The 26,185-nt window shown below is 44.5% G+C and overlaps 1 protein-coding gene across 1 annotated transcript in view; it reads left to right on the forward strand.

Annotated features, from left to right (window-relative positions):
- Positions 1-22,759, forward strand: part of LOC122118395 (sine oculis binding protein homolog) — a 174,082-nt gene extending 151,323 nt beyond the window's left edge. Inside the window, exons 6-7 of the mRNA XM_042692372.1 lie at positions 1,477-3,423; positions 21,491-22,759. Coding sequence (XP_042548306.1) covers positions 1,477-3,420 — 1,944 coding nt within the window. The 3' untranslated portion in view covers positions 3,421-3,423; positions 21,491-22,759. The remainder of the gene's footprint in view (positions 1-1,476; positions 3,424-21,490) is intronic.
- The last annotated feature ends 3,426 nt before the right edge of the window (positions 22,760-26,185 follow it).

The following is a 26,185-nucleotide window of genomic DNA, read 5'->3' on the forward strand; positions in this document are numbered from 1 at the left end:
AATGAGATGAGTAATCAAATGCCCAGCATATGTTGTTTTTATGTTGTTTATATGACCAATCATTATTAAAATTTATCATCTTTTAATTATACCACTTTATGATAGTTAAACACACACAACAACAACACCAACACCACCAACAGAACAGACATTCTCTTTAAAAATGGGGTCCCATTTAGAACAATATTGGAACCACTGATTTACTGGGAAAGAAATGGAGTTTTAGAAATTCATGATTGCACTGTATTTCTCAATTCTTCCTCTAGTGGTATATGATTTGAATACTAAGAAAATGACAAAAATAAAAAAGAAAAAGCAAAAAACATTGTGTGTGTAAAATTCTGTCAAAAGAAGACACTGAAAGAGCTATTGAAAATTTTGACATCTGTTTATCTGTTTATAGCGATGGCAAGATTACTCATATTAATTCTTGTTTAAAATGCCATATGAAGGAAAGACATTTGTGCAAACAAGAGTCATATTTGAATTGTAGATCATGTCTTCACCATCTGTGAGAGCTGATGGTGTTGCAAAATTAATGTGTTAATGAAATCACAATAATTTCTCCAAAGTAATGGGTTCTGAAACCGAGAATGACTATTTTTTGAACTTTGATGTCTAGTGATTTCCAATTGGGAAAAGCTCTCAGTCTTTAATTAGTTCTGCAGCCCAACTTTAAAGTAAATTTGGTGATGTCTTTCTTTTGCCAGCAATAGATATGAAGAAGGGAGAAAAAAACCATAACAACTTTTGGAAAATGTTCTCTGGTGTTTGAAAAGTTGTTAAATAAGACTGCCTGCCAAGAAATGTCACCAAAAATTCTGACTACTGAGAAAGAGTGGGCAAACAGCTCAAAAAATAATTCTAGTTTGCTGCAACATCACAGGTTGGAATAGCTAAACCTCACACAGACTTCATGACCAAATCCAAGTTTCTCCTTGGAAGCCAGACATAATGGTGTTCAGTGCTCTGTGTTATTGGTTAACACAGCACACCCCTTCCAACTGCATTATTGGACACAGCAGTGTGGAGGGATTTTGCCTGAGGAGAATTTTAAGGGGTTATGTGCCATGCCCATTGAACTTTCTGGAGAAACCGTTCCTCCCAAACTGTTCAGATTTGTGTTTACAGTGAGCCTCTAACTGTGGGGGCAGGAATTTGCACTACTATATACACTCCTTTTGTTTTTGTTTTTCTTTTAAATCAGAGCTCTCTTTAAGGCATGTTTTAAAAGGAACAATTCAATTTCTTGAAAAAAGAGATTGTGATGATTGCAATTCTGAAGTTAGTATTTATAAAGCCCGTCATTTCACAGACATCTCAGACTTTTACCTTTCAGAAGGAAACACTTCAGCCTATTTGAGAAATTATGATAAAGTGTGAACCAACATTGATGTGAAACCTGAAACTCCCATCTACCCAGGGAAATCGCTTATCTCACCTGTTGTGTTTTTTTTTTAATTGCTTGTGTTGTAGGTATGTGACTGGTGTAAGCACATAAGACACACAAAAGAATACCTGGATTTTGGGGACGGGGAAAGAAGGCTTCAGTTCTGCAGTGCAAAATGTCTCAACCAATACAAAATGGACATTTTCTACAAAGAGACACAGGCCAATCTTCCAGCTGGGCTGTGCAGCACATTACACCCGCCCATGGAAAATAAAGCAGAAGGCACCGGGGTGCAGCTGCTCACTCCAGACTCTTGGAATATCCCGCTAACTGATGCTCGGAGGAAGGCTCCCTCCCCGGTGGCTGCCGCTGTCCAAAGCCAAGGCCCTGGCCCATCCACGTCCACCACCGTCTCTCCATCTGACACAGCCAACTGCTCTGTCACTAAAATCCCCACGCCGGTGCCCAAGTCTATCCCCATCAGCGAGACTCCGAACCTCCCTCCTGTCTCTGTGCAGCCGCCTGCTAGCATCGGACCTCCCCTGGGCGTCCCTCCTCGCAGCCCTCCTATGGTGATGACCAACCGCGGCCCGGTGCCGCTGCCCATCTTCATGGAGCAGCAGATCATGCAGCAGATCCGCCCGCCCTTCATCCGCGGGCCACCGCACCACGCCTCCAACCCCAACAGCCCACTGTCCAACCCCATGCTTCCTGGCATTGGGCCCCCACCCGGCGGCCCCAGGAACCTGGGCCCCACTTCCAGTCCTATGCACCGACCCATGCTATCGCCCCACATCCACCCCCCAAGCACGCCCACCATGCCTGGGAACCCTCCGGGCCTGCTGCCCCCGCCGCCCCCGGGCGCCCCCTTGCCGAGTCTTCCCTTCCCGCCGGTAAGCATGATGCCAAATGGCCCGATGCCCGTGCCCCAGATGATGAATTTCGGGCTGCCGTCGCTCGCGCCCCTGGTGCCGCCCCCCACCCTGCTCGTGCCGTACCCGGTGATCGTGCCCCTGCCCGTGCCCATCCCCATCCCCATCCCCATCCCCCACGTCAATGATTCCAAGCCCCCCAACGGATTCTCCAGCAACGGGGAGAGCTTCATTCCGAGCGCCCCGGGCGACTCCTCTGCGGCCGGAGGCAAGCCCGGAGGACGCTCCTTGTCCCCCCGGGACTCCAAGCAGGGCTCGTCCAAGTCCTCGGACTCGCCGCCCGGCTGCTCGGGCCAGGCCCTGAGCCTGGCGCCCGCGGAGCCCGGCCGGAGCGAGGTGGTGGACCTGACCCGGCGTGGAGGCAGCCCCCCGGGCGCGGGCGGCCAGCCCGGCTTCCCGGGCGTGCTGCAGGGCCCACAGGACGGGGTCATCGACCTGACGGTGGGCCACCGGGCCCGGCTGCACAACGTGATCCACCGCGCGCTGCACGCGCACGTCAAGGCGGAGCGCGAGCCGGGCGCGGCGGAGCGCAGGACCTGCGGCGGCTGCAGGGACGGCCACTGCAGCCCGCCCGCCGCCGGCGACCCGGGCCCGGGCGCTCCCGCGGGCCCCGAGGCCGCCGCGGCCTGCAACGTCATCGTGAACGGCACGCGCAGCGCCGCGGCCGAGGGCGCCAAGGGCGCGGAGCCGCCGCCCGAGCAGCCGCCGCCGCCCCCGCCGCCGCCGCCCGGGCCGCCCAGGAAGCTGCTGTCGCCCGAGGAGCCGGCCGTGAGCGAGCTGGAGTCGGTCAAGGAGAACAACTGTGCGTCCAACTGCCACCTGGACGGGGAGGCGGCCAAGAAGCTGATCGGGGAGGAGGCCCTGGCGGGGGGCGACAAATCGGACCCGAACCTGAATAACCCCGCGGACGAGGACCACGCCTACGCCCTGCGCATGCTGCCCAAGACCGGCTGCGTGATCCAGCCAGTGCCAAAACCCGCGGAGAAGACTGGCCTGGCGCCGTGCATCATCTCCTCGCCCATGCTCAGCACCGGGCCCGAGGACCTGGAGCCGCCGCTCAAAAGGAGGTGCCTCCGAATTAGAAATCAGAATAAGTAAAAGGTTTGTATGTCCGCCGGGGCACTGCTCCCGCCGGGGCACCTTGCCTTGCTTCTTTCCAGGCAGAGATGTGTGAATACGAGATCCCAGAGTGGTGTGAATACGATTTGAAAACACAAAAACACCCTTATGTGTTTTACCGTACACTTGTGTGACCATCCACGTTCACGTTTTTTTTTTTTTTTTTACAGCTCATTAAGAGCTCACCTGAAGACAAAGCTCCTGGACGCCTGAACCTTAATTGAAACGTTTTGTCTTCCATGCCTCTTATTTTATGATTAGGGTCACATCTCTGTGATTGACCCTGCTGGGGAGTAGGAGGATGTGGGAAGGAAGGCGAGGTCATTTGGGAAATCTAGCCGTTCAGTCGTGAGGTTACCAGGCAGTGGAGGAAGGCCCAGGGGATCCATGCGCTGGAGCCCGCCTGCAGCGGGTAGCCTTATTGACAAGACTGTCCTAACTTGCCAAATTTTATTGATAACCATCAGATGCCAACTGAACCCAGGTCACAAAGCCACTGTAGCCTGGCAAGGTGCTACAGCCATCTTTGGCGCTTAGCTCATGAGCGCAGTGTCTCTTCTGTCAGCTCTGCTCTAAACCGTAGGCAGGCTCCAGGCTTCACTGGCCATCTTTGCCTTCTCCCCTTTGGGGGGTGGGGCTGGGGGGACTCGGGGGACTCAACTGCTGCGATGCTCACTGCAAACACGTGGAAACTGAAGGAGAGAAGCAGTTAAGAGAGTGCACCTGAAAAGGGCGGGGGGGGGGGGGGAATCCAACTATTGGGAGTGAGTCAGAAGCTTCAGCATTGGTGGGGGGAGGGATAGGGGGCAATGGGAAACGCGAGTGTATGCCTCTGTAGCCAGATGTGGCTTCATTTGCCCTCTCTTGCCAACCATATGGAACAGGCATGGGAACACATATTACCAAGGAGAAAGATGTATCTTAGAGATTTTGCCCAGGTCAGAGTTGACAAATAGGGGAACCTGTGTTCAGTACTGGGTCCCCGAGAGTGAACTCTCTTCTACCCAAGTGGGCAAGTGAACAGCCAAAATTCAGTTGTTTGTCAATTGTAGATGGAGAAGAAGAGGAGAAATGAGCATTTAGTTAGCATTTAACTTGTACTCTGCTCCTTCCAGGGTGGGAGCAAAGGAGAATTAGGGTGGTGCGGGCTGCCCTCAAGACCGGGAGGAAGGAAGGCTGGGGGAAATGAGGTAGGGCGAGTCATTGCTCATGTGTGTGTGTGCAGGCTCTGGTTTTTAGTAGTATTTGAAGCTGGATTCATAAAACAGTTTTCTTCATTCCACTGATTAAGAAGAAACAAATTACATAACCTTTCAGATTACCAGGTTAGGAAGCAGAGTTGTGATTCAAATCCAGGTGGTCTAACTCCAGTTGCGTTTTCTTTAAATTACTGAAGGAGAATACATGGATCGATTCCTTGGTTACTTTAATTACTGAAATGCTTTTATCCAATTCACTTGCTTTGGGAGAAAGTTCTTGAAACACAGAAAACACAGCTGAATTGAACCCTTACCACCGATTTCCCCAATTCTTCACTTTTTAATTCTTTTTTTGTTGTTGTTTTGTTTTTACTGACAGCAGCACACCACTAATGCACTAAGCCATTGCTTTCTGGGGGTCGAACATAAAAGCCAGGAGCTGTGTGGAGGGGCCAGCACTTGTCTTTAAGTAGATGCATTTACATGGATACCTAATTTCAGCCCCAGATGTTTGAGGGGGATATGTGAGTGGTGCAAGGAGAGTTTGTCAGAACCATTGTTGGAGGTTTTCTTTTCCACTGATATTGGTCAGTGAGGGCAGCATACTAAACCATGAGTTCACCATCCTTCTTGATTTCATGTTGGTAAGTTCTGCTGACTGAACACGGATGGCCTTAGTCTCCTCACACTCACTTCCGTTGAAAATGCCCCTGATTTGTTCACACAGGTAATTTAATCTGGTTGACAAAGCTTTGAGTAATGAGAAGGTATGTGACCAAAAAAAGTGACCACCTTGTGCAAGTGAGAAAGGATAGGGAATTGTCATTCAAAACACATCCTAGCATCTCATTCAAATAGTGTTAAAGGAAAAATGGAAGGGTGAAAGATTTTACTACCACGGTTGGAGTAGTCATGGCAGCCTAGAAGTAGCATGGGAACGTAAGATTACAAAAGCCTAAGATACAAGATGGCCCCTTAGATGGTCTGTTTCTGAATAAATAATCAGGTAAGGGTCTCATACATGGGCCAGCATCATCACTAAAACTATTAACTTGGCTTCAGCCAACTTTAGAAGATGCCACGACAAAATTGGCTGATTTCTCTTGAGACTGGAGAGCTCTTGTTAGGATAGGTCCCCCAGGAAATTACAGTTTCTCTCTAAAGTCAGAAATACTCAGGCTCTACTGGCTACAGAGAGGTGACAGGGCAAGAGATTTAAGAGTGGAGAAGAACCATCTCTTCCCCAGTACATCACACCCCTTCTTGCCCTCAGTAGTTCCGTGTCAGCTCACAGCACAGCTCAGCCTGCCATAATTCATTCACACCCTGACCCTTCCTGATTCCAGAGCTACATTTACTCTTCTGGGCATATGTGGTGCTATTTTTCTTCTAGACCTTCAGAAACCCAGGCATTCATATAGCTGGGGAAAGCAGAAAGCATCCACTAAATAAGGATTGCATTACCTTTGTGCTTTGCTTTAATGGTAAACATTCTTTGGTGGCAAGTAAAAGGAGGCTGAGATGTGGTAGTAAGGTGCCGTTGAGCCATTTCTTGTGTGCTTTCTGGTGATTCATTGTAGGATTTCTCATAGGTGAGTCTTCATATTGGTCAGTATTTGTCATTCTTCTCCCCATGTGTACCTTTTTCATACTGTATGATAATTATTTAAAAAGGAAAAATTTAAAATAGATCCAAAACTGATTGAAATTAGCCACCCCTAGCTACAGCTGCCTTCGCAGAAGTCGTTGTATTTGTTAGATTTTTGCAAATTCTAAGCCCTTTCTTCCATTTTATGAAGTTCCTGGATACCTGACCTTATTCATTCTTGTTTGTTGATATGACTACAAATGTTTTCAATGGGTAGATGTTTCACCCAGATTCAGAGCTAATGAAGTTTAGTTAATTTTCAAAGTTTATAAATTTCCCTTTAATCTTTAACTTTTAAGATTTAAAATACCAATTCTGCAGCTTCTGTTACTAGAAAAAATCCAAATAATAAGAAAAGCAATGTATAAACATTTCCTAAACTATGGTATCCACAAAGAATTCTACTTATAAATGAAATATTCCCTTCTTTGTCTTTGCTTGGGAGATTGAGGGATAACTGTTTGTATTTGTACATTTTCTGAATTTCTGTAGGTTATACTTGTTTATGGTACATTGGGAAGTTTAGAGAAAACATTTGCAAATGTTTGAAGATAATCAACAGACAATACTCCCCCTTCTCAATTTTCCGGGAAATAATATGTTCTCTCTCAGTTAAATCATCAATGGAAAAAAATGTATGCTAGAGTAACTCTTTCACCCCCAACCTTTTGGGACTATACAACTTCCCACTTTTGTGGCTCCCTAATTTCTTGTATTTCTAGAACCATAGAAACATACATAAAAAGATGCTCCTCTGGCCTTAGTGGTAGATTCAACTTTACGTTTTTAGAGGAAACTGGAGGAGCCAACTGTAATTTTTGGCTTCTTGGAGTTTAGTGTAGTCCTGGATTCACAGTCCTTTCAACAACTGTGTCAAGGTAAAGGATTTGCTTCATTGAGGCCCAAAGGATGGAGGTGACAAGTTAACTTTTTTGCCAATTTAGTTTCTAAGTTGAGAAGCCCAAGAGACCAGACTGACTAGGAGAAGATTGGAAACAAAATCTATACATTCAAAAACAACGCTGATGGATGCCTGTTTTTAAAGCAAGAAAAACAGTACCAAGAGGGAATCAGCACACATGGGATGTACTCAGCTCCTAGGCCAGATTTGAGTTAATTATTGTTCCTATATTTGATGATTAGAAGTGTTCACCAGTGGCAGTCCCTAAGTTAAAGATTAGCCTGTCTCTACCAGGATGCAGACAAAAGTACTTCAAAGAACCACTGGGAATCCACCAGATTGGTGGCATGCACACTTGTGAGTGGGGTGTGCCCAGGATAGAGCTGGCTGTGATCTCTTGTAGAAGATAGACCTAACCGGTTCATATCCAGTGAGCTGCTGGGTCTATATCCACTGATGCAAGTTTGCATGTGAAAGCATATGACTTATAGTTATATCACTAAAAATGTGGTAGAATATGAAATGATACATGTGGCCAGGTATTTTTTACTTTCAGACATAGCCATAACCTTCTAAAATTTCAGCTGGGCTGGGACTCTGATAAAGTAGAAGAAACATTCTGTGCACATACTTGCAAGACAGACCCATCAGGCTCCAGCAGGCACAATGCTGGTCTTGCTATAAGCTCCAGACCTTCTAGGGCATCTCCTCAAAGCTGGTCTCCATGGATAGCTTTCAGCAACTGCCTCTCAGGTTTCATGGAAAGTTTGGTGTGCTTTAGATATGCAAGCATTTTCTTGAGAAGAAGTTTTGGCTTCAAAGAAAGTAGACTCTGCATCTCTAAAAGATTATCTTACATTTTTAATGAGCAATATCTCAGTTGGCATTATTCCTTGTTCTTCTGAGAAAGCTGAATTACTTGTAAATTTCTCTTGAAGTCGCTATTTATTTTTGGCAATTTCCCCTCACACACACAGTTGTAGGGTTCAAACCCAAAGCCTTGAGCATGCTGGGCAAGTGCTCTACCACTGAACTATATCTCAGTCCTATTTTTCTTTTTGCAGGGAGGGGAGGTTCTTGCTGTTTATCTAATATTGCAAAACCACCACTGCAGCTATATATGCCTTAGGGACACAGTGCAAAAAATTCAAATTACCAAGTCTAGCAAGGGCATATGGTGACAAAGAAAAATGAAGCAAAAAAAACAATCATTTTTCCTAGCATCAAAGTTTGTTCTGCATGGGGAGAGAGCATGATTCTGTGGGAAAATGGTCTTCCCTGTCAATGAGGCTGAGAACAGACCAGTTAAAGTCAAGTGGGCAGATCCGTAAACACCGGGGCACTAAGGGGGTGATGTCTGAGAATGCTGCCCATCCTTCCCAGCTCCCCAGAGTGCATCTTCACCTGACAGAGTACACTTGGGAAGGGAGAGGCATTTGACCAGTTATTAATAAGCCATAAAGGCTTTGGAAATCAGCTCCATGACTGCTTTCCAATGGGATATTTCTTGCTGCACTGAGCGAACATCATGGTTCAATCACTTACACCTACTTTCATACAGACAGGCCTTGCAGAGGAGTGGAGAAGACTGAGGGACCAAACACACAGCAGCAAGGAGCACTTAACCCGTATAGGGAACACTTACCTCTGCTCCTATACCATGCCTTTGCTCAGCCTCTCCTATTGAAGACATGGTACCAAAGGAGTGGAGAAGGGGTGGCAATTCCATTTCCTTCACTGTGACCTGCATAGAATTCCTTTGTATCTTTTAGTGGTGTGTGTGGGGGGGGGTGGATGTTAAGGTAATACATTTTGTCTGTGTATTTAAGCTTTTTTATATCCCTCAAAAGGCATAAGGAGGATTCACCTGGAGAAACTAACCAGGTTAAAGAGATAAATAGTTCAGCACTAGCTATGTTTAATGAAGCCCCATTGTCAAGGAAGAGGAGTAAATGCCAGTCAGATGCCAGCTCTGTATACTAACCAAGTAGAGATCTTCTCTAGATTTGTGGATTTCCACAGCACTAGGCTTGAGAGAAAAGGATATGATCAGCATTGAAGATACACACCCATCAACCAAGAGTGACAGCATGCACCAAGTTACTTCAGGGTTCACTTAAGAGATTCTAGTGAACAATGATTGGACCAAAAACAAATGACAGTGACAATAAGAACAATATCAGCAACAGAAAACCCTTGGGATTGGCCTCTAGTGCTTTAAAATAGTCCCTGAGTGTATAACTAATTATTCCTAAGTTAGAAGTTAGACAAGATATCCTAGCAATCTCTCTCTTTTTTTTTTTTTTTTAGAAAATGTTACTGCTTTTACATTTTGACAAAAATTTACCATTTTTTCCAGTTCAAATAGTTTTATAGCAATTTTTATTGTGATTAAATGATTACATAAATTTCACAGTATTGTGAGATAGTTACTTAGTTAAAGTCACAAACACATTCGAACCTTCATGGGGCAAATTGTCTTTATCATGGTCTATAAAGTTTATGAATTCTGTGAGCTTTGACAATACAGTTATTTCTTCCACATCGGGTGATATGCACATTTCTTTCCTTTTGCTTAGTGTCAGCTGTTCCCTCTTTCCCGCTCATTCTCTCCCTCCCCTCACTGTCCCAGCAATCTCTTTAAGTTTGCCACTCCCAGGAATAAATTATCACAATCTAAAAATAAAATAAACAAACAAACAAGCACTCTGTGCAGATGTACCATGTACCAGAATCATGGTGAGACACAGGCAGAAGTGCTTTCCATGCACTGCACGGGCTGTGGCAAATGAAAGCTTTGCGTTTCCAGCTTCATTTTCAACTAGACACTTGTGCCACTGTGCCACAGCGCCAGTTGTTTCATTACCCACTACCACACACGCACACACACACACACACACACACACACACACGTTTTGGATGACAGGTTGTTTTGGGTGAAAAGAAAGTAAAAATGTGACTTATAATGTTTAATGCATAAAGGAGAGAAATACGCTTTATGGTTTTATTCATATGAACTTGGACTTAAGGTCCTAAAAACGCAATTAAAAAGTGTATCTCTCCCTCATTTGCATGGCTTGTTTTCCTAGAATGTTTTTGGTATTGAAAATGAACGGCATTCCCATATAACATGTGTCTCAATATGTAATGTTATCCTTCTTGCAGCTGGCTTAGTTCTCTAAGTGTTGCTAAAATGTTACTGTCTTAAATTTGAGCCAACCTACAATAACAAATTATCTAGCAGCAAAGTGGCTAAAGGGCATTTGGTGAGAGAAGGGAGAAACCCTATATTTCACCCTTCTACTCTTGTTTTGGAAGTTCAGACTGTAACATGATATTTTTTTCTAAAGAAATCTACACATGCATACTTTAAAACTGGTTCAGATTGGGTGTTGTGGGAGCAAGAATGATCAGGCTTAAGTTTCTCTGTGAATTTCTGCTTCCCATCAACAATCCCTTTTGATATTTTAAACCCCTATTTAGAGTAATTTCAAGATATTTGGAATCTATGTGGTTAAATGTAAAACTTTGTCATTATGATTTGTTAGATGCTTGTACTTTAAATATTTATAAGTTATTTTTAAGTACTTTATCCAAAATCCCTCTCCCACTAGAATACTATAATTGAGTGGTATCTGATCACCATTTGAGGGCATCATCTTACTGACGGGTTAAATCAGTACAGCAGACAGCACGTTCTTCTTGCTCTTCTGGTTTTCATTCAAATGTCATTTTTAGTTGATTCAGCTTCTTTTAAAAAAATGTATAATAAGTTCTAAACAGAAGTGATCGCCTGTGATTTAAAAAATTCCTTGGGATTCTAAAGATAAAGTGTTCAAACTTGAACTACTTATTTCTCATTCTAAGAATAATTAGCAAGCTTCCCATTAACGTATTCTATCTTAGTTTGTGTCCATGTGAATTTATAATGTTATAATTTTCCTCTAGAGTGTCTTAAGGACAGTTTGTTGGTGTGTAAGGACAGTTTGGTGTGTAAAATGAATTCCTTATTGTTCATCTTTCAGCCATCTTGGAACTCCAGACATAAGAACCTGCCTTATCGTAGTACATACGAGCCTGTGTATATACTCATGAAAAAAAGAGAGAAAACTCTTTCCAAACTCAGAATCCATTTACACTTCAGAGGTTATAAATCTCAAGCTGATTACAGGCCTCTGGGGCTCAAACTCTTTTATGTGTAGCAAAATGCAATGCTTTGGTAAGAACCATGGGATAAAAGGTATAAGAAGGCTCCGGAACTTGATCTGACATCTAATAACACCTACCAAACAACATTTTCATGAGCTAAGTGTAAATGAGTCAGAAACATATAGATTCAATTTCTCTTAAAATCATATGGGGTTTAAAATTAAGACCAAAGTGCTTTGGCAAAATAAAGTTTGGTTTTAGCCAAATACCAAATATTCTAGATTTTGCCAAACCAAAAATATACCCAGATCCACCCCACCCCCATTCCTCCCAGTTAATATAATGGCATCATAAATATCGGCCTCAAGGGCTGTTTTCATTTTCCTCAAGGTTTGAGTGATGTGAATCTGAAATACTAATTGAAACACTGAAATTTTTTTGGTAGAAAACATTATAACCTTGCACTGAAATTGAGGATCACTGGTTCCAGATTCTTCCTGATCTTTTAAAATATTTTATTGTTAATATTAAGGTATTATACAGAGGGGTTACCATTTCACTAGTAAGGTAATGAGTACAATTCTTTTTTTTTTTTTTGGTCCGGTCGTGGGGCCTGAACTCTGGGCCTGGATGCTGTCCCTCAGCTCTTCAGCTCAAGGCTAGCGCTCTAGCGCTTGAGCCACAGTGCCACTTCCTGTTTTTGAGGAATCGAACCCAGGGCCTCGAGCATGCAAGGCAAGCGCTCTACCACTGAGCCACCTTCCCAGCCCTAACACTGACTTTGCATAGTTGTTGTATTAGTAAGACATAGGGGGAGGGAGGAGTATGGAGGAGAGAGAACACTATAAAGGGGAAAGAGTGCTGGGTACCTGTTCATGCCTGTAATCCTAGCTACCCAGGAGGCTGTGATCTGAGAATTGCTGTTTGAAGCTAGCCTGGGCAGGAAAGTCTATGAGACTCTTACCTCCAGTAAACTACAAAAAAATCTAGAAATGGAGCTGTGCCTTAAGTGGTAGAGTACCAGCCTTGTGGCCACAAAGCTAAGGTACAGTGTCCAGACCCAGAGTACTGGTGCGCGCACACACACGCGTACACCACCCCTCCCCCCACACACAAGTGGGAGAAAATGTTGCACAGATCCTTATTTTGAGGCACTACAGAGTTGTGAAAGACTCAAGGTCACTTTTAGAATCGTCATGAAGCAGCTGCAAACTGATAACAGCAGACACCAGGCCTCACGGAGGAGGGACCAGGCACCAATTTCTCATGTTGTAACAGCGTCTGGCAGAGGGACTGGCCGAACGCGTGCACGGGCATTTGTCAAGCGTGTGAATGAGAAGTGTCTCTGTGCAAGAGCTACCTTGGTATGTTCCTTACAGCAGATGAATTCTGAGTTGGTTCTTCCGGAAGAGGGACGTGGCTGGCAGTCAGAAGTGGAGGAATGAGGAAGGCAGCAAGATGCAACAAAGGACAGGCTGGGTGAGGATGACCTTCCAGTTGTACTTGGTCAAGCAAAGAGGACAAAGAGCATGAGTCTGGAGAAGAGCACAGTGGGGGACAGGAGGTGGAAGTATTGGTCCTTGAGACATGAGGCTCCATCTCTGTGACCTGGAGCAGAGGAGTGACAGGATGAAATTTGTGTGTGAGGAAAATTACTTTAGCAGCTGCTCACAGACAGAGAGGAAGTGAGGAAAGACTGGCTTTGCTAAAGCTGATCATGGTATTCTGATGACAGGCTAATTACCAGCAGTGGAGTGTAAACATTTTAGAACCTTATTGGTAGAGGGTGAGAGGCGTCGGTGCCTCGTCTGTGTCTTAAGTATGTAAAGCCATTGTAGCAGGACAATAGAAGAACTTCCTTGTCCCACCATGAGAAAAGGAGACATCACAGCCGACAGTGGAAGGAAACCTCACAGCCATCAGCCAACAGATGGTTCCCCGCACAATGAAGGGATGCTGGCAGCCCTGGTTGTCATGGAAACAGGTGCCTCCTCTTGACCAGCCGACAGCTCTGAGCTGAGGCCAGTGGGGTGGGGAAGAGCTTGGTGCAAAATGTTACCTGATAGCTTTGTCTTATTTGTGGAGAGGGGGGCTGGGGGGGCAAGAATATTGGGAGCTACACAAAGGCTGATTGGTAGTCTCCTAGCAGTGGACTTCCTGACCAAAGACATGAAGATGCTGCAGAGAGGTCTCATAGATGCTCAGCTCTCTATCTGAGGATGAAAAAGCAGCAGGAAGGCCCAAGTGGTTTGTTTTCTCTAGCTTCCATAGACATTTTGTTGGAAGCAGAATTAGAGCCTCCCAGGACCTGCAGGTATTTTTAAGGGCACTCTTAGGGACATTCTTTTATCATTTTTCACTTCTAGGTAGACTTCATGCAGTTCCATTTATGGTGACGATGGACTCTTGGTAGAGGAGAGAGGTGAAAGTATGGTTCAGTGGAAAAAGAATCTGTGCTCTGCAGTAGAGTTGGCCTGGGTTCAAATCCCAGTAGAGTCATTTACTAGGTGAGGGAGAAAGTGACTTAACTTCTTTGAACCCTGGTGACTATGTTGTGAGTCATCACAAGATTGCCATGAGGAATGGATAAATGATATGTAAAGGTTGGCTCTATGGTATGTCCCTAGGAATGGTAGTTACCAGCCTATTAGAAAGGCCACATGCCCTGGGGGAAGCACACAGGACTATAGTGAAACTGTCTGGATTTGAAGAAATTTTCTCTTAACCAGATATATGGAGTTAGGCAGGGTTCTGAGTCCTGCATTTATTCATTAGATAATTATAGCAACTAATATTAATGGAACACTGTCTAGACAGTGTTCCATATACTATATACTGACAATAATACTGTAGGCTTTCATTTATAAACCCAGTTTACAGATAAGGAGACTGAGTCATGTAGAGGTAAAGAGTTTACCCGTTCATGTGACCAATAATCAGCAACTGTGACTTGATGAGTAGTCTAATTCAGAATCTCCATGCAAAACCATTGTGTATGTTTATATATATATATATATGTATATATATATATACATAGAGATAAATATAGATATATAGATAAATATAGATATATACAAAATGAAGATATATATATATATATATATATATATAAAATGAAGATAATAACCCCATGAATATCATAAGGTAAAATGCCTGGGAGCTACCTGGCAGCACCCAGATTAGGTACCTATTATAAGAATTATCCTGGTGGCCCCACAGCCCAGAACAGCTTCTGGGAAAGTCATGAAACACGTTGTCTAACTCAAAGGCTAGAAAAGCCATTCCAGAAACCCTCATAAAATCTCTCCTGCATTTTCTTCTTGCTGTTGTTTCTGGCAGTAGCAGGCTTGGAAGTCAGGGCTTCCTGCTTGTTAGGCAGATTCTCTATTGGTTGAGCCACAGCCATAGCCCAGAAAATCCCACGTTCAAAAAATCTCCCATTCCAGTTTATTTTCAAGTAGGAGAGCTGTAACTGGAAAGACCAAATGATCAAGGTTGCTAAGTGGTACAGCAAGGATTAGAACCCAAGGCCTCATCCAACTTGGAGTTAGTTACATGCCAAAGACCAGTGTCACATTTTGCCAACATGCATGTCTGTTTCACATCCTGCAGTTGGTTTCAGGGAGAAAGTAGACACACCTGAACAGCTGGGCTCAGGGACTGAAAAACTGTAGAAAGTGGCCATTAAACACACACCCTATCTCTTTCACTATTTAGAGGAGAAATCAATATTCCTGCTGCTACTTTTTACAATGGTGTTTCCACTGGTATGAAGCTTTCTTTCTACTAATGGGCTGGTTGTAAAGAATGAGTATGGGAAAGACTGCTTTTGCAAACCTCACATAAAATCTTAAAGTCTGCTACTTGCCACACAGATCTGCTTTGATCCTATGGGGTTTTTTCTTTGTCATGTAAAATGCCTGTGTTCAGATAACAGAAATAAACTCAAACATCTGGGTACTTTGTCTTGAGAGATGATGTGGTAGAAATCAGAAGAATATCACTCTGGCTTTTTCTCTGTACCTTGGCCTCTCCCACACCAGCAGGGACCCAGTAACACCTGCTGCTGTGGTGACAGATGGGGAGTGGGGAGCAGGGACCTGCTGGGTCATGTGAACACACAGCAGCTAGTTGGAGTATTCGATAAAGTTTGAGTGAAAATACTCTTTTGGCTGGTACTAGTGACACATGCCTGTAATCCCAGCTATAAGAGAAGCAAGGAAGGAGGATCACAGTCCCAGGCCATCCCTGGGCAAAAAACTGCTAGACTGAAAAATAAAATAATGTAAAAAGAACTGGTGGTATGGTAGACTACCTGACTAGCAAATATGAGGCCCTTAGTTTCAAACCCTAATTCTGCCAGGAAAGAAGGGAAGCAAGGAAGGAAGCAAGGAAGGAAGCAAGGAAGGAAGGAAAGAAGGAAGGGAGGGAGGAAGGGAGGGAGGAAGGGAGGGAGGGGGAGAACTAGGCTCTGCACATTTCCCCTTACAGTTCTGACTTTGTGACTTGCCCACTGTCAAGGTAAAAGAGGGAGGACATGAATATGGACTGCAGACAGCCTCTCCTGAAGGAGCCTGGACTTTGGGGTTCTGGAAACTGGATTTCCAGCTACGTTTACTTCTTTTTAGCTGGTGATCTTCAGCTAGAAAAACTTGACTTTTCTGGCAAGGAGTTTGTCTGTAAATGGAGACAGTACTAAGCACTTCAGTAGCCTTGTTTCTGTGAAGTAAACACATGTGAGAAATAAGTACACAATTTACTTATTTTCAACTGGAATTAGCACAGAAAATGCCTAGTGCCATAATTGTCATGAAGAGGTGCTTGATCGCATCTGCCACCTTGCTTTGAAGACTGAAGCTTTCTTAACCGCAGAAAGAAGTGCTTAGTCCTGAAAGCCAGTGGCGCAGGCCTCCAGGCTTTCTCTTTCAGACTTTCTACTTCACGTTAACTTATCATGTAAGTCTTTATCTTGTTTTTCTTTTGAGAGACTGGGCATAGCCACCTACGTCAGTATGTTTCTAAGAAAAGTATACACTGTTTGCCGGAAATCCCTCGGTATTTTTAGAAAGGGGTCTCTTTCTTCACCTATACGCTTAGGTTCCAGAAAGAATTTCAGGTAGGGGGGCTCAGAGGGGCTTCTGTGGCTCAAAGTTCTTTTGTCACTCAGGAACTTGTAGAGGCCACTAAGAAATAGCAATGACCACTTGTTGGGACATTCAGGCCTCTCCATATACCATACAGAACCAATTAAGCAAAGAAAAACAAAAATTTCATGTGTAAAACAAATTAAAGATAGTTATAACAGTGGGGAGGGGTCTTGTATGGTTGTGATTAAAGAATAAAATGAGAAATAGCTAAAGGAGCAAACTTTCTAAAAAAAAAAGTATTAAGCAAAGCCTTATATGTGGTTAAACAGTTCTTAAATATGCATGAGCCTTGGCTTATCAGTGCCACAGGATGAGTGGCACCATGGAGACAAAGCTGCAATTCAGACAGAGCCCTGCCCCAAGCCAACCAGAAGCTTCCCTCAGCCCCTCACCCTCTCATTACCAGGGATCACTTCCTATCACAGCATACTAGAAAGAAGGGCTATTCTTCAATCATTTGCATTAATTAATGAACTCTAAGCATAGAGGTGCTGATGGTATGGTGGCTTACACCTATAATCATAACTACTTAGGAGGCTGAGATCAGGAAGATGGTAGTTTTAAGCCATCCTGGGCAAAACATTTGTGAGATTCTTTGAAAAAGTTGGGAACGCTTGAACATGCCTGTCATCTTAGCTACTCAGAAAATGTAAATAGCAGGATCAAGATCTAGGCAAGCCTGGGCATAAATGCCTGCCTCTGTGAAAAATACTTGAAGCAAAAAGGACTGGGGTTGTGACTCAAGTGATAGAGCACCTGCCTTGTAAGCACAAGGCTTTGAGTTGAAACCCAGAACCTAAACAAACAAGAAGATGTCATTTACTGCAAAAGTAAAATGTTTCCATTCTGTTCAAAGCCATTTCAAAACTCTTCCTAAAGCAATGGTTGGCAAGGAAGTGAGAAGCACCTTTTGGCAAAGCTGTACCCTCCCTGGATGGACTTAGTGGGGGACCACTATCTGGCATCACACTCAGGGTTTATCAGCTGCTGCAGGCGGCTCTGTTCATTGACCATGGGGCTCTGCCCTTGTAAGTGTCCTAGAATAGCTGTGGCTACCTGAGAGTAGTCTCGTCCTCAGGGACTCGTTATTGTCCTAGATAAACAGCGTTGCCACAGCCAGCACGTAATAGCTGTATTTAACTGTGATAAGTGATGGGCAGTCGTGCCCAACTGAGTGGATCTCTGCTAGGACTGGGGTAATTGGACAAAGGCAAGTTCACTTGGCAACAAGCATTTCTTGAATTGATAGAGTTGATGCCACAGGGTTTTAGACTCCTGGGAGTAAATATGATAAACAAGGGAGCTTGCCTTCTGAATGTGGGAGACAAGACAGACCTACCAGATCTTGATGATGCAAATCACTAATGTGGTTGAGAAAGGCAGTAAAAGGTAGGACATGGAATAGATTGACAGAGGCAAGCTTCTAGGTAGAGGTGGTATCACATCACAGAAGGTCTAGGTTGGGTTGTAGGATGTTATTTGTTCTCAGTATCTACATTTACTTTGGGAGCTGGTTTCTTGGATATTTTACAGAATTTTTTTTTTTTTTTTTTTTATCAATTCACAGGTACACTTTTGTTCTCTGGGCAATCTTTGTGATAAAGTAAGCTGAATAAGAAAATCACATTCTTAGCAATGCTTCCCTGATGGAATGGGAAAATACTCAGCACTCTTGTGTGCTGATAATTTCTTAAGAGGGCATGTCATTCCTCTGGCCAAAAGGGGTAGGCAGACCTGGAATTCTGAAGACAGTTGACCACCTGTGCCCCATAAAGACCATGCATAGTGGTATTAGTCTTATATATGGCATATGCATGGTACAAGATATGGGCTTGTTTGCATGGGATTATGTATGCATCAGAGGTGAGTTATCCTGCCTCTTGCATCCAGGGGCCCCCCCAAAATTCTCTCCTAGAGATATCTGAATGTGTGTGTATGTGTGTGTGTGAGAGAGAGAGGATATGAGCATATGTGTGCTCATGTCAGATCAATAGACAAAATGAAGTGAAATGTTGGGCTCAAAAATCCAGACATTAGTAAACTTCTTTATATATTGGCAACATATTAATATCTAGCTGCCCAAACTGATGATACTACATATTTGATAGGTAGGGGCTTTTGTCAGAGCCCCATGTTCCACAGCACGTGGAACATGGAAGATATCATTGGAAGCCTCACCCAAGCCCACATTTCAGGGAGAGGACTTGGGGAGAGGTCAGGAAGGAATGGGCCTGAGGTCACGCAGTGAGGGGCATGCTGGGCTTGGACTCTCGTCTGTCTCCCTGGAGTCACTTGCTTTTTGTACAGGTGAGGACACTGAAGTGGAGAGGGCGCGTGTTTCCATAGAGCCCCTCTGGGTGGCAGGTGCCAAGACCAACTTCCTGAAGCCCAAAGGTCACTTCCTCTCTGTCTTGTTGGTTTCCATTGATCCCATCACAAATATCAAGGAAGTGTAGCCCAAGCTTCGGTCTCCTTGTCGGTTACTGATTCTGAAGTCTCTGTCCCTGTCACCGACAAGGAGACCACCCTGAACCTGCCAGAACCAGTAGAACTGAGGAGGCTGGCTTCAGAACTACCCCCCTCCTCAAAAGTTCCCAGCAGAAAGGGGCTTGTACTGCCACCATCTGGCCTTCGGGAATGTCCCAGGCATGGCAAGTTTACAGTGAGAGGAAAGGATGGGCACAAATGGTCTACTCTGTGGTTCTCTTAAAATAAGCTCTGTGTGAGGAGGCTTTGGGGAGTGGGGCTGCAAAAAATAGAGCGGCGTGCAGCTGCACCCTTTAGAACTTTTGGGGAAAACACATATTATTTACCAGACAATAATAGATACCAGAGAATAATAATGATTATTATAGTGTTTGGGATGGCAAACGCTGTAGTTAAGGTTCCAGAATGGCTCTTATTATAATCCCGTTTTCCCAGCCTCTTATGAAAGCCTGGAAATTTTTTTCCAAGCAGGATTATGCTGGACATGTTTGGCCTTTGTCCAAAGGTGATTTGAATACAAAGAAACTTATCTGAGAGATACTCTTTTTTTTTTCCTTTTGGTAGTATTACATTAAAAAAAAAAAAAAAGCTCATTGGAAAAGCAATGGCACTTTTTAAGTGAGCAATTAAAAATGGTGTTGTTTCCCAATCACTGGAAGAAAATGTTAAACACCTTTTTTCCCCCCATCTTCCCTTTTAAAGAAAGAATTTGGAGGCCCCTTTGGACTCCAAGATGTGGTCACTCTTGGTCTCAGGCCCGGAGGTGGGGATGAATTCCCTCCCTCTGCAGAAACTTAGCTCCAGAAGAAGCTACCCATATGTCTTCCACCCAGCTGTCATTTCTGCATCTCTTTTCTCATCTTTTGTCTCATGATGGCTTTGTTTTTCTATCTCTTCTTTCTTTGTCCTTCATTCTCAAAAGATATACATAGAGAAAGAGAGAGAGCACTGGAGTTCTTTATTCAGAGATAAATACCCCCATCTCCAAGTAAGTCTGACCATGCCAAATGGAAAGGTTTCTATGGCCTTGTAATTCCACCCCCAACGCATATTTGTGGTGTTTTGCATTTTCACTTTGGTTATTTAATATACATATTAAATGCACACTGATCTGGTGATTTAATGTGATTTGGGGAACTCAGGCATTTCCTGTCGTGCACATTGAGATTTTCAAGCCTTGTTTTTGGCTGATGATTATTATCGTTGTCGTTAACACCAGGATTTGGATAGCAGGGTTCAAAACACAAGCTTCTACTTAGTCCCTCCCAATGGGCATTTGACCTCCTCTCTCATGTGCTAAATTCATGTTACAAACACCCTGAGCCAGTTTCCAGACCCTCTAAAATGAGGGAAAGTGTAGTCTCTTGTCTCTGGGGTCCCTTCAAGTCCTAAATTCTATCGCCTTTCTGAAATGATTGCTCAGTGTTCTGAATAGTTGTAAAGATGTTTACCTCACATATCACCCATTCACATTTCTGATTCCCTATTTATTGGCTGGAAAGGGAAAAAAAGGGTGGAGGACATCATGGAAAAGAGCTCTGATTTATTTTGCCAGCGTGTGTCAAGCACCTGTGAGGGTCTGGACTCCTGATTCCCTGACAATATGCAAGACACTGCAGTCCCAGACCTCAGGGATCTCACAGTTCATTGGGCAGACTTCCAGGTGGTTGCTTCCTAGGAATCCCCAATGGTCCTAAGGAGGCTGTATTTCAGACTAAGGTTCTGGTTGTAAATCAAACCAGTAAGGACAAAAAGGCAGAGCCTCAGGTCTATGGTGAATGTGGAGACAAGTGCTCCCCAAAACAGATTTGAAACAATCTATTTACACCTTCTTCCCTTGATCACATGAGGCCTGTCTGGTTTATTGTCCTCTAGTCCTGTACTCCTGTTTGATTTGGTTGTGAATGGATGGATATGATTCACCTTTAACAGGTAAGATCTACAGAGAGAGACAAGCCTTTCTCCCAGCTTAATCACCTCTGCAGGAATCTTGTAAAGAAAGTCCTATGGTATCCACTGTAACTTTTTCTTTGCTACAAAGTGAATCTCTTGGTCTTTTTTAAACACAAAAAATACCAGATCTGCAACATGGAGTGCCAGGGTATGGTCTGGAACTCAGGCATGGGAGTGGGAGTAGGGGAGTGTCCTTGACTGGCTATAGAGTGACCTTGGGGACTAGCAAGACTATGCACTGGTTAAGCCTGCAGTCCTGGGGACTGAGTGGTAAAGGATGCTGTGGTCTTTGTTGAGGGCGTGGCCCAGCCTGTCATTATGGTATTCCAAAGAGGGTTCAGGTTTCATTTCCTCACACAAAGCTGGCAGGACTGTCCAGAGCAGGCCATGAATGAAAGTCATGTTGAAATCACGCTATGTTGCCTTGCCTTTGTTGTAGGGGTTCTTGTTGGTTGGGGAGGGGTACTCCCTGGCTCAGGCCAAGCTTCCCTCAGCTGGGCAAGGAATGGGGGGGCAACAGAAGACTTGGCCCAGTACATTCTGATGGCCCTTTCTCTTTTCCCAGGAATGAGCATTCCCAGGGTACCTTGCATGGAGAGGGTGCGGAGTAAACCATGACACGCCATCCAATGACACCAGCTGGTCAGCTCACCACCCCCTCTGGCTAAAAGTCAAGCAAATAAAGCCGCTTCCTGTCATTAAGCATCTCAGAGGAAGCAGCCCTCCCTCGGTGGCCTCCAGCCCAGAGAAGCCAGCACGTCTTGGACCCAGCAAGCAGGCCCAGCCTTCCTGCTGCCATCAGCTCTGCTTCTCCCCAGAGGAACTTAGGGATTTCGCCCTGGTTTAAAAAAAAAAAAAAACACACACAACACAACAAAACACCAACAAGCCACAAGGACCAATGTAGGTATTCTCCCCGCCCCATCTTCAAGACTCCTGGAAGATGATACGGATTGGAAAAGAAAAATCTTTTTTTTAAATCTTTTTAAAAACTGCTGTGGTTTTGCTGCTACACTAAAAATTGTGATTTGCATTGTATGGTTTTGGACCGATGCTGTTCACGTTTTGATGGTGGGGAGGGATGGTGTTGGAGTCCTGATACTTCAGATTCATCTCTGTCCAGCCCAGGATGCACTTTTAAATGAAGAGTTAGAATATTTTATTGGCTAATATACTTTTCTTGTTATTTTTACAAAGGCCACCTTTCTCCTTTTTGATGCCATATTTTCAGTGTTACACTTTTATGGCTTTTAATTTTCGATTTGACAGATGTAAGAAGCAGCATGGATAGTTTATACTGTGGTTTTTTTTAGAGACTGAATGCCAAGAGAACTCGGTAAATGTTTATTCTTCTCAGCTTTCTCTTGAAATTCCCCTAAATAGCGCCCCATTTGGGAACAGAGCAAGAGTGTTGAACTGAAGACCAAAATACCCTCAAGGTGTAAAATAATCCGAGGGGGGAATATTTGCTGGGCGACACGAAAGACTCAGATGAAATTTCAACCATGATGGTTTTCGGTGATCCAGGAAGTCAGTGAGACAATCTCTCTCTACCAGAGCCCTTTCGTGATAATTAGAATGGTATGGACACACCAATGAAAAACGAGAGAAAGTGAGAAAGATTGCCTGTGATTCTGTTTCACTGTTTGCTTTCTCCTGTCATGGTTAAGAGAAATGTGCAATTGGATCCTCAATCAGTGGGTGGAGGATAACAGGGTAGATTTACTTGTGTGCACTTGTACAGTCGTAGCTGCAAGTCCAGAGTCCTCTAGAGCATGTGTACTGGCACTGAGTTGGTGAGACAGTTGTGGAGTACCCCAGTCTGATGAGTACAGAGAAAAAAAAAGAAAAAATTAAGAAAAAAAAAAAAAGGAGAGCGAGCGAGAGAAAGAGAGAGAGAAGAAAACTTTAAAAAAATCACCTTGTGATTCAGTGTATCTGTTTACTAACTCAAAAGCAATTGTTCCCTCTGGAGGGGTCCAGGTACCCCCCCCCCCCCACCCCCGGCTGTGGAGCCTGGGCAGTTCACCGTGGGAGGGCAGGTCCCTGGTGAGTCACATCGACCTTGCGCCACTGGGGCCATGGATGCGTGTACATACTGTATTTCTATATTCTCCTTTGTACAGTCACTTAACAAGTCAAGCTACTGTTTTACAGGTGCTCCTTATTTATTAGAGCTGCGAGAGCTTGGGGGACACACCTGGCGAGCAAGCTCGCTTTTTAAAAATGAAATTTGGGGGCAGGGGAAGGGAGGCGGGAGGGAGGGAAAGCTCGCAAGGCCTGGGAGAGATTTATAAACATGAACAAAAGAAAAAAACATCCACAACCAATCAACCAACCCCAACAACATCACCCAAATCACCAAAGCAGGAAGCAGCAGCCCCCCTCTGGGTGCCCATTTTCCTGCTGGGCCACAACATTCTCCTCTCTCCCTGACTGGTGTCAGATTCATCAAACAAAAATAAATCTCGAAGAAAAAAAATGCACTTACATGTGCTTATTTGGCTTTTCTCATTATTATGACTATGGTTGTTATTTTCCTCATTATACAAAGTGCTTATTTCTCTTCCCAGAGGCATTTGAAGAAAGATGATGAGATGCAAGGGGCATTCTGACCCTCCCTCAGCTGCTGTGGGGCACGCATCTCTGCAGACCAGCACCCATACCATCTGTGCCAGAGGCCAGTTAGCCAATCACAATTGTTGCGGACAGCCTGGTGGGTGTTCAAAGAGTTCTTGGACCAAGAGGCCCAAAGCCATTGTCCTTTCCAAGTGTCCTGGGCTTTTCAGTTCTGAAGCTTGGAATCAAAAGCATCCTCTGATGAATACAAACATCCCCTAAACATCCCACTCATTTCAAACCCTGCCTCACCCCCATGGGCCAGGAGAGGCCTTTGTCCCAGCTTGTCATGGAAGGACTAGGTTTGTGTTTGTTTGTTACACGGATACCAGTTATAATCAATGTAAATCTAGGCCAATCTTCTGTTTCTACAGCGGAGAAAAACTAAAGTCTAGAAAAGTAGACCAACTTTGTCCAGAGTCCTGCACTTAGTGATTTCACTTGTCAAAAAGTAAATGGGTTAAAATCTTAGACACCACCTGCAGCTCCTGGCGAATGAACATCTTATAGATTCTAGAGACCCAGTTTCTTCCTACCACAAGCTTCCTGGTGCATGTTATGTTCGTGATAGTGACACCATGTGAACCTGGCTAAAGCAGGCCCAGAAAGGATGTGCCAGGGGCCAAAGCACCTCCCACGTGGCTGTCTGGTACAAAGTCCCTGATAGCATTATGTATCTGAACTTGACCATACAGACAGTCATCCAGGATATCAATCTTGCTTTTGTCTGTAGTCCAGGATTGTCAAGCAAACATTTTGACCCTACTGGAAACAAAAGGTGCCTTTGTTTCCACAAGAAAAGAGTCTGCAGCATCTCATTAGCCATCAGCACCCTTTTCTTCTGCCCCTTCTGCTGATGGCTGAATGTGCCACTCTCTTGGGCATCAAAACCACATGTAAAGAGAAATAGAACTGTTGTGGAAGCAAAAGCTAGCACGGGATCACATATAAATAGCAGTCTCACTTAATTTTCACAGCAAGCCTATGAAGAAGGCCTTCCTTTTCCCTGTATTTCATACAAAGAACCCAGAGCTCAGTGCACTTAGTAATTGTCCATGGCTACATGTCAGGTGAGTTGCAAACCCAGGAGGTTCGGGACCAGACCACAGGCCTTACACCTGACCCAGAGAAAAGCTGCTGACATCTTCATAAAGAGCCATTTTCACTTCCATTAAATTTATGGCGGTGAGTTGGTTTTATCCTAAAGTGACCCCTCATTTTGGGTTAAGCCAGAGGGTGAGTGTTGGGAGGCATTTTGCCAAAAAGCACCTTATTAGATGTGGGGAAGCCCCAAAGACCCTTCATTTCCTGAGGCTTGAATCAGGCTAGGTTTGTGTTGGCAGTTATCAAACCCACATAGAACACAAGGTCCAAGTCCTCTGCCGAGGGAGACCAGAGCAAGTAAAGCTCATGGCGTCGGTGTGCATTATCTGATGATTAATGGGAGGATGGGTTGTACTCGGGACGGACCCCTGCCTGGTCTCATCAGCATTCTGACTGGATGTTTTCTAGGGTTTATGTAATCACACCACTGGAGGTTGGCTTCACAGCTTTGCAGAGCCACACTCCTTTGTAGGGTGTTCCCTGGTATGGAAGGGCAGCTGGAGCTGCAAGCAGGGCCTAGGTGCCAGCTGTGCAGCCCACAGAGCACTGCCAGAGGCCAGGATTGAGGCTCTGACCCTGGCTGCCTCTAGGCTTGTCCACGCCTTCTCCTGGCTGTTAGCCTCGCCCACACACCACGGGAATTAGGAACTGATTCTTGATGGCCTGCTCTCTCCCCATCTTGTGCCATTGTACATGGAGCTGCCTCTGTCTTCCTCATCCCTGGGCAATTCCTGCAGCCCAATTTCTTGGAGCCAGTCCTTCCTCCCTCCATGATGACTTCTCCAACACAAGTCACACTGCTTGTTCAGCCCTGCCCATGTCCCTGCCCTTTACTAGTTTGCGAAGTCCTTGAGGGTGCAGAGGGTGTCTTTTTTTTTTTTTTTAAGATGGTGTCTTATTTGCTTCTTGTTTGTAAGGCCCAGCACATTTAAAGGCTCAGTCATTATCATCGTGAACTATTATTATTGTTGCTATTAACAAAGCTACTCCCTCCAAGGTACACTTCCCATAAAACCAAGGCGATTTCACTGGGGATACAACTGATGGCTTCTCCTTTGGGGTCTATACCTTCCGTTTAAATGGAGCAAGGCCATTCTGGTACTGTTCTAAAACAGTCTTCCTATATCACCAAGACTCCACAGAGGCAGACTCAGTGGCCAGCCTAACTTTGCCTCCTCTAAGAGCTATTAGACACCCTTGAAACTGAAAATGGTAGAGCAATTGATGATCTGGTGTGATGTTGAAAGAGCATGGTAAATCCTGAAACACAGAGCTATGCATCTCCAATGCAGAAAGCCTCTTTTCTTTCTTTTCTTCTCTTTTATTTCTGGTATTTAAAGCAGGAAGGTCCACTGTGAAGGGGTCAGCATTAGTCTCTGCCCCTGTGTCCCTCTGCTGAACACTAAATCCAGGTCACAGGACTATCACACATTTCCACCCAGAAAAGCCCAAGCCATGACTCTTGAATCTTGACTCCTGAACACATTAGTAGAGGGCAAATTAGCCTACAGAGCTAGAAAGTGCCTATTCATCTCTC

The sequence above is a fragment of the Dipodomys spectabilis genome, unplaced genomic scaffold (assembly GCF_019054845.1).
Source record: "Dipodomys spectabilis isolate Male_0828 unplaced genomic scaffold, ASM1905484v1 ptg000001l, whole genome shotgun sequence".
NCBI lineage: Eukaryota > Metazoa > Chordata > Mammalia > Rodentia > Heteromyidae > Dipodomys > Dipodomys spectabilis.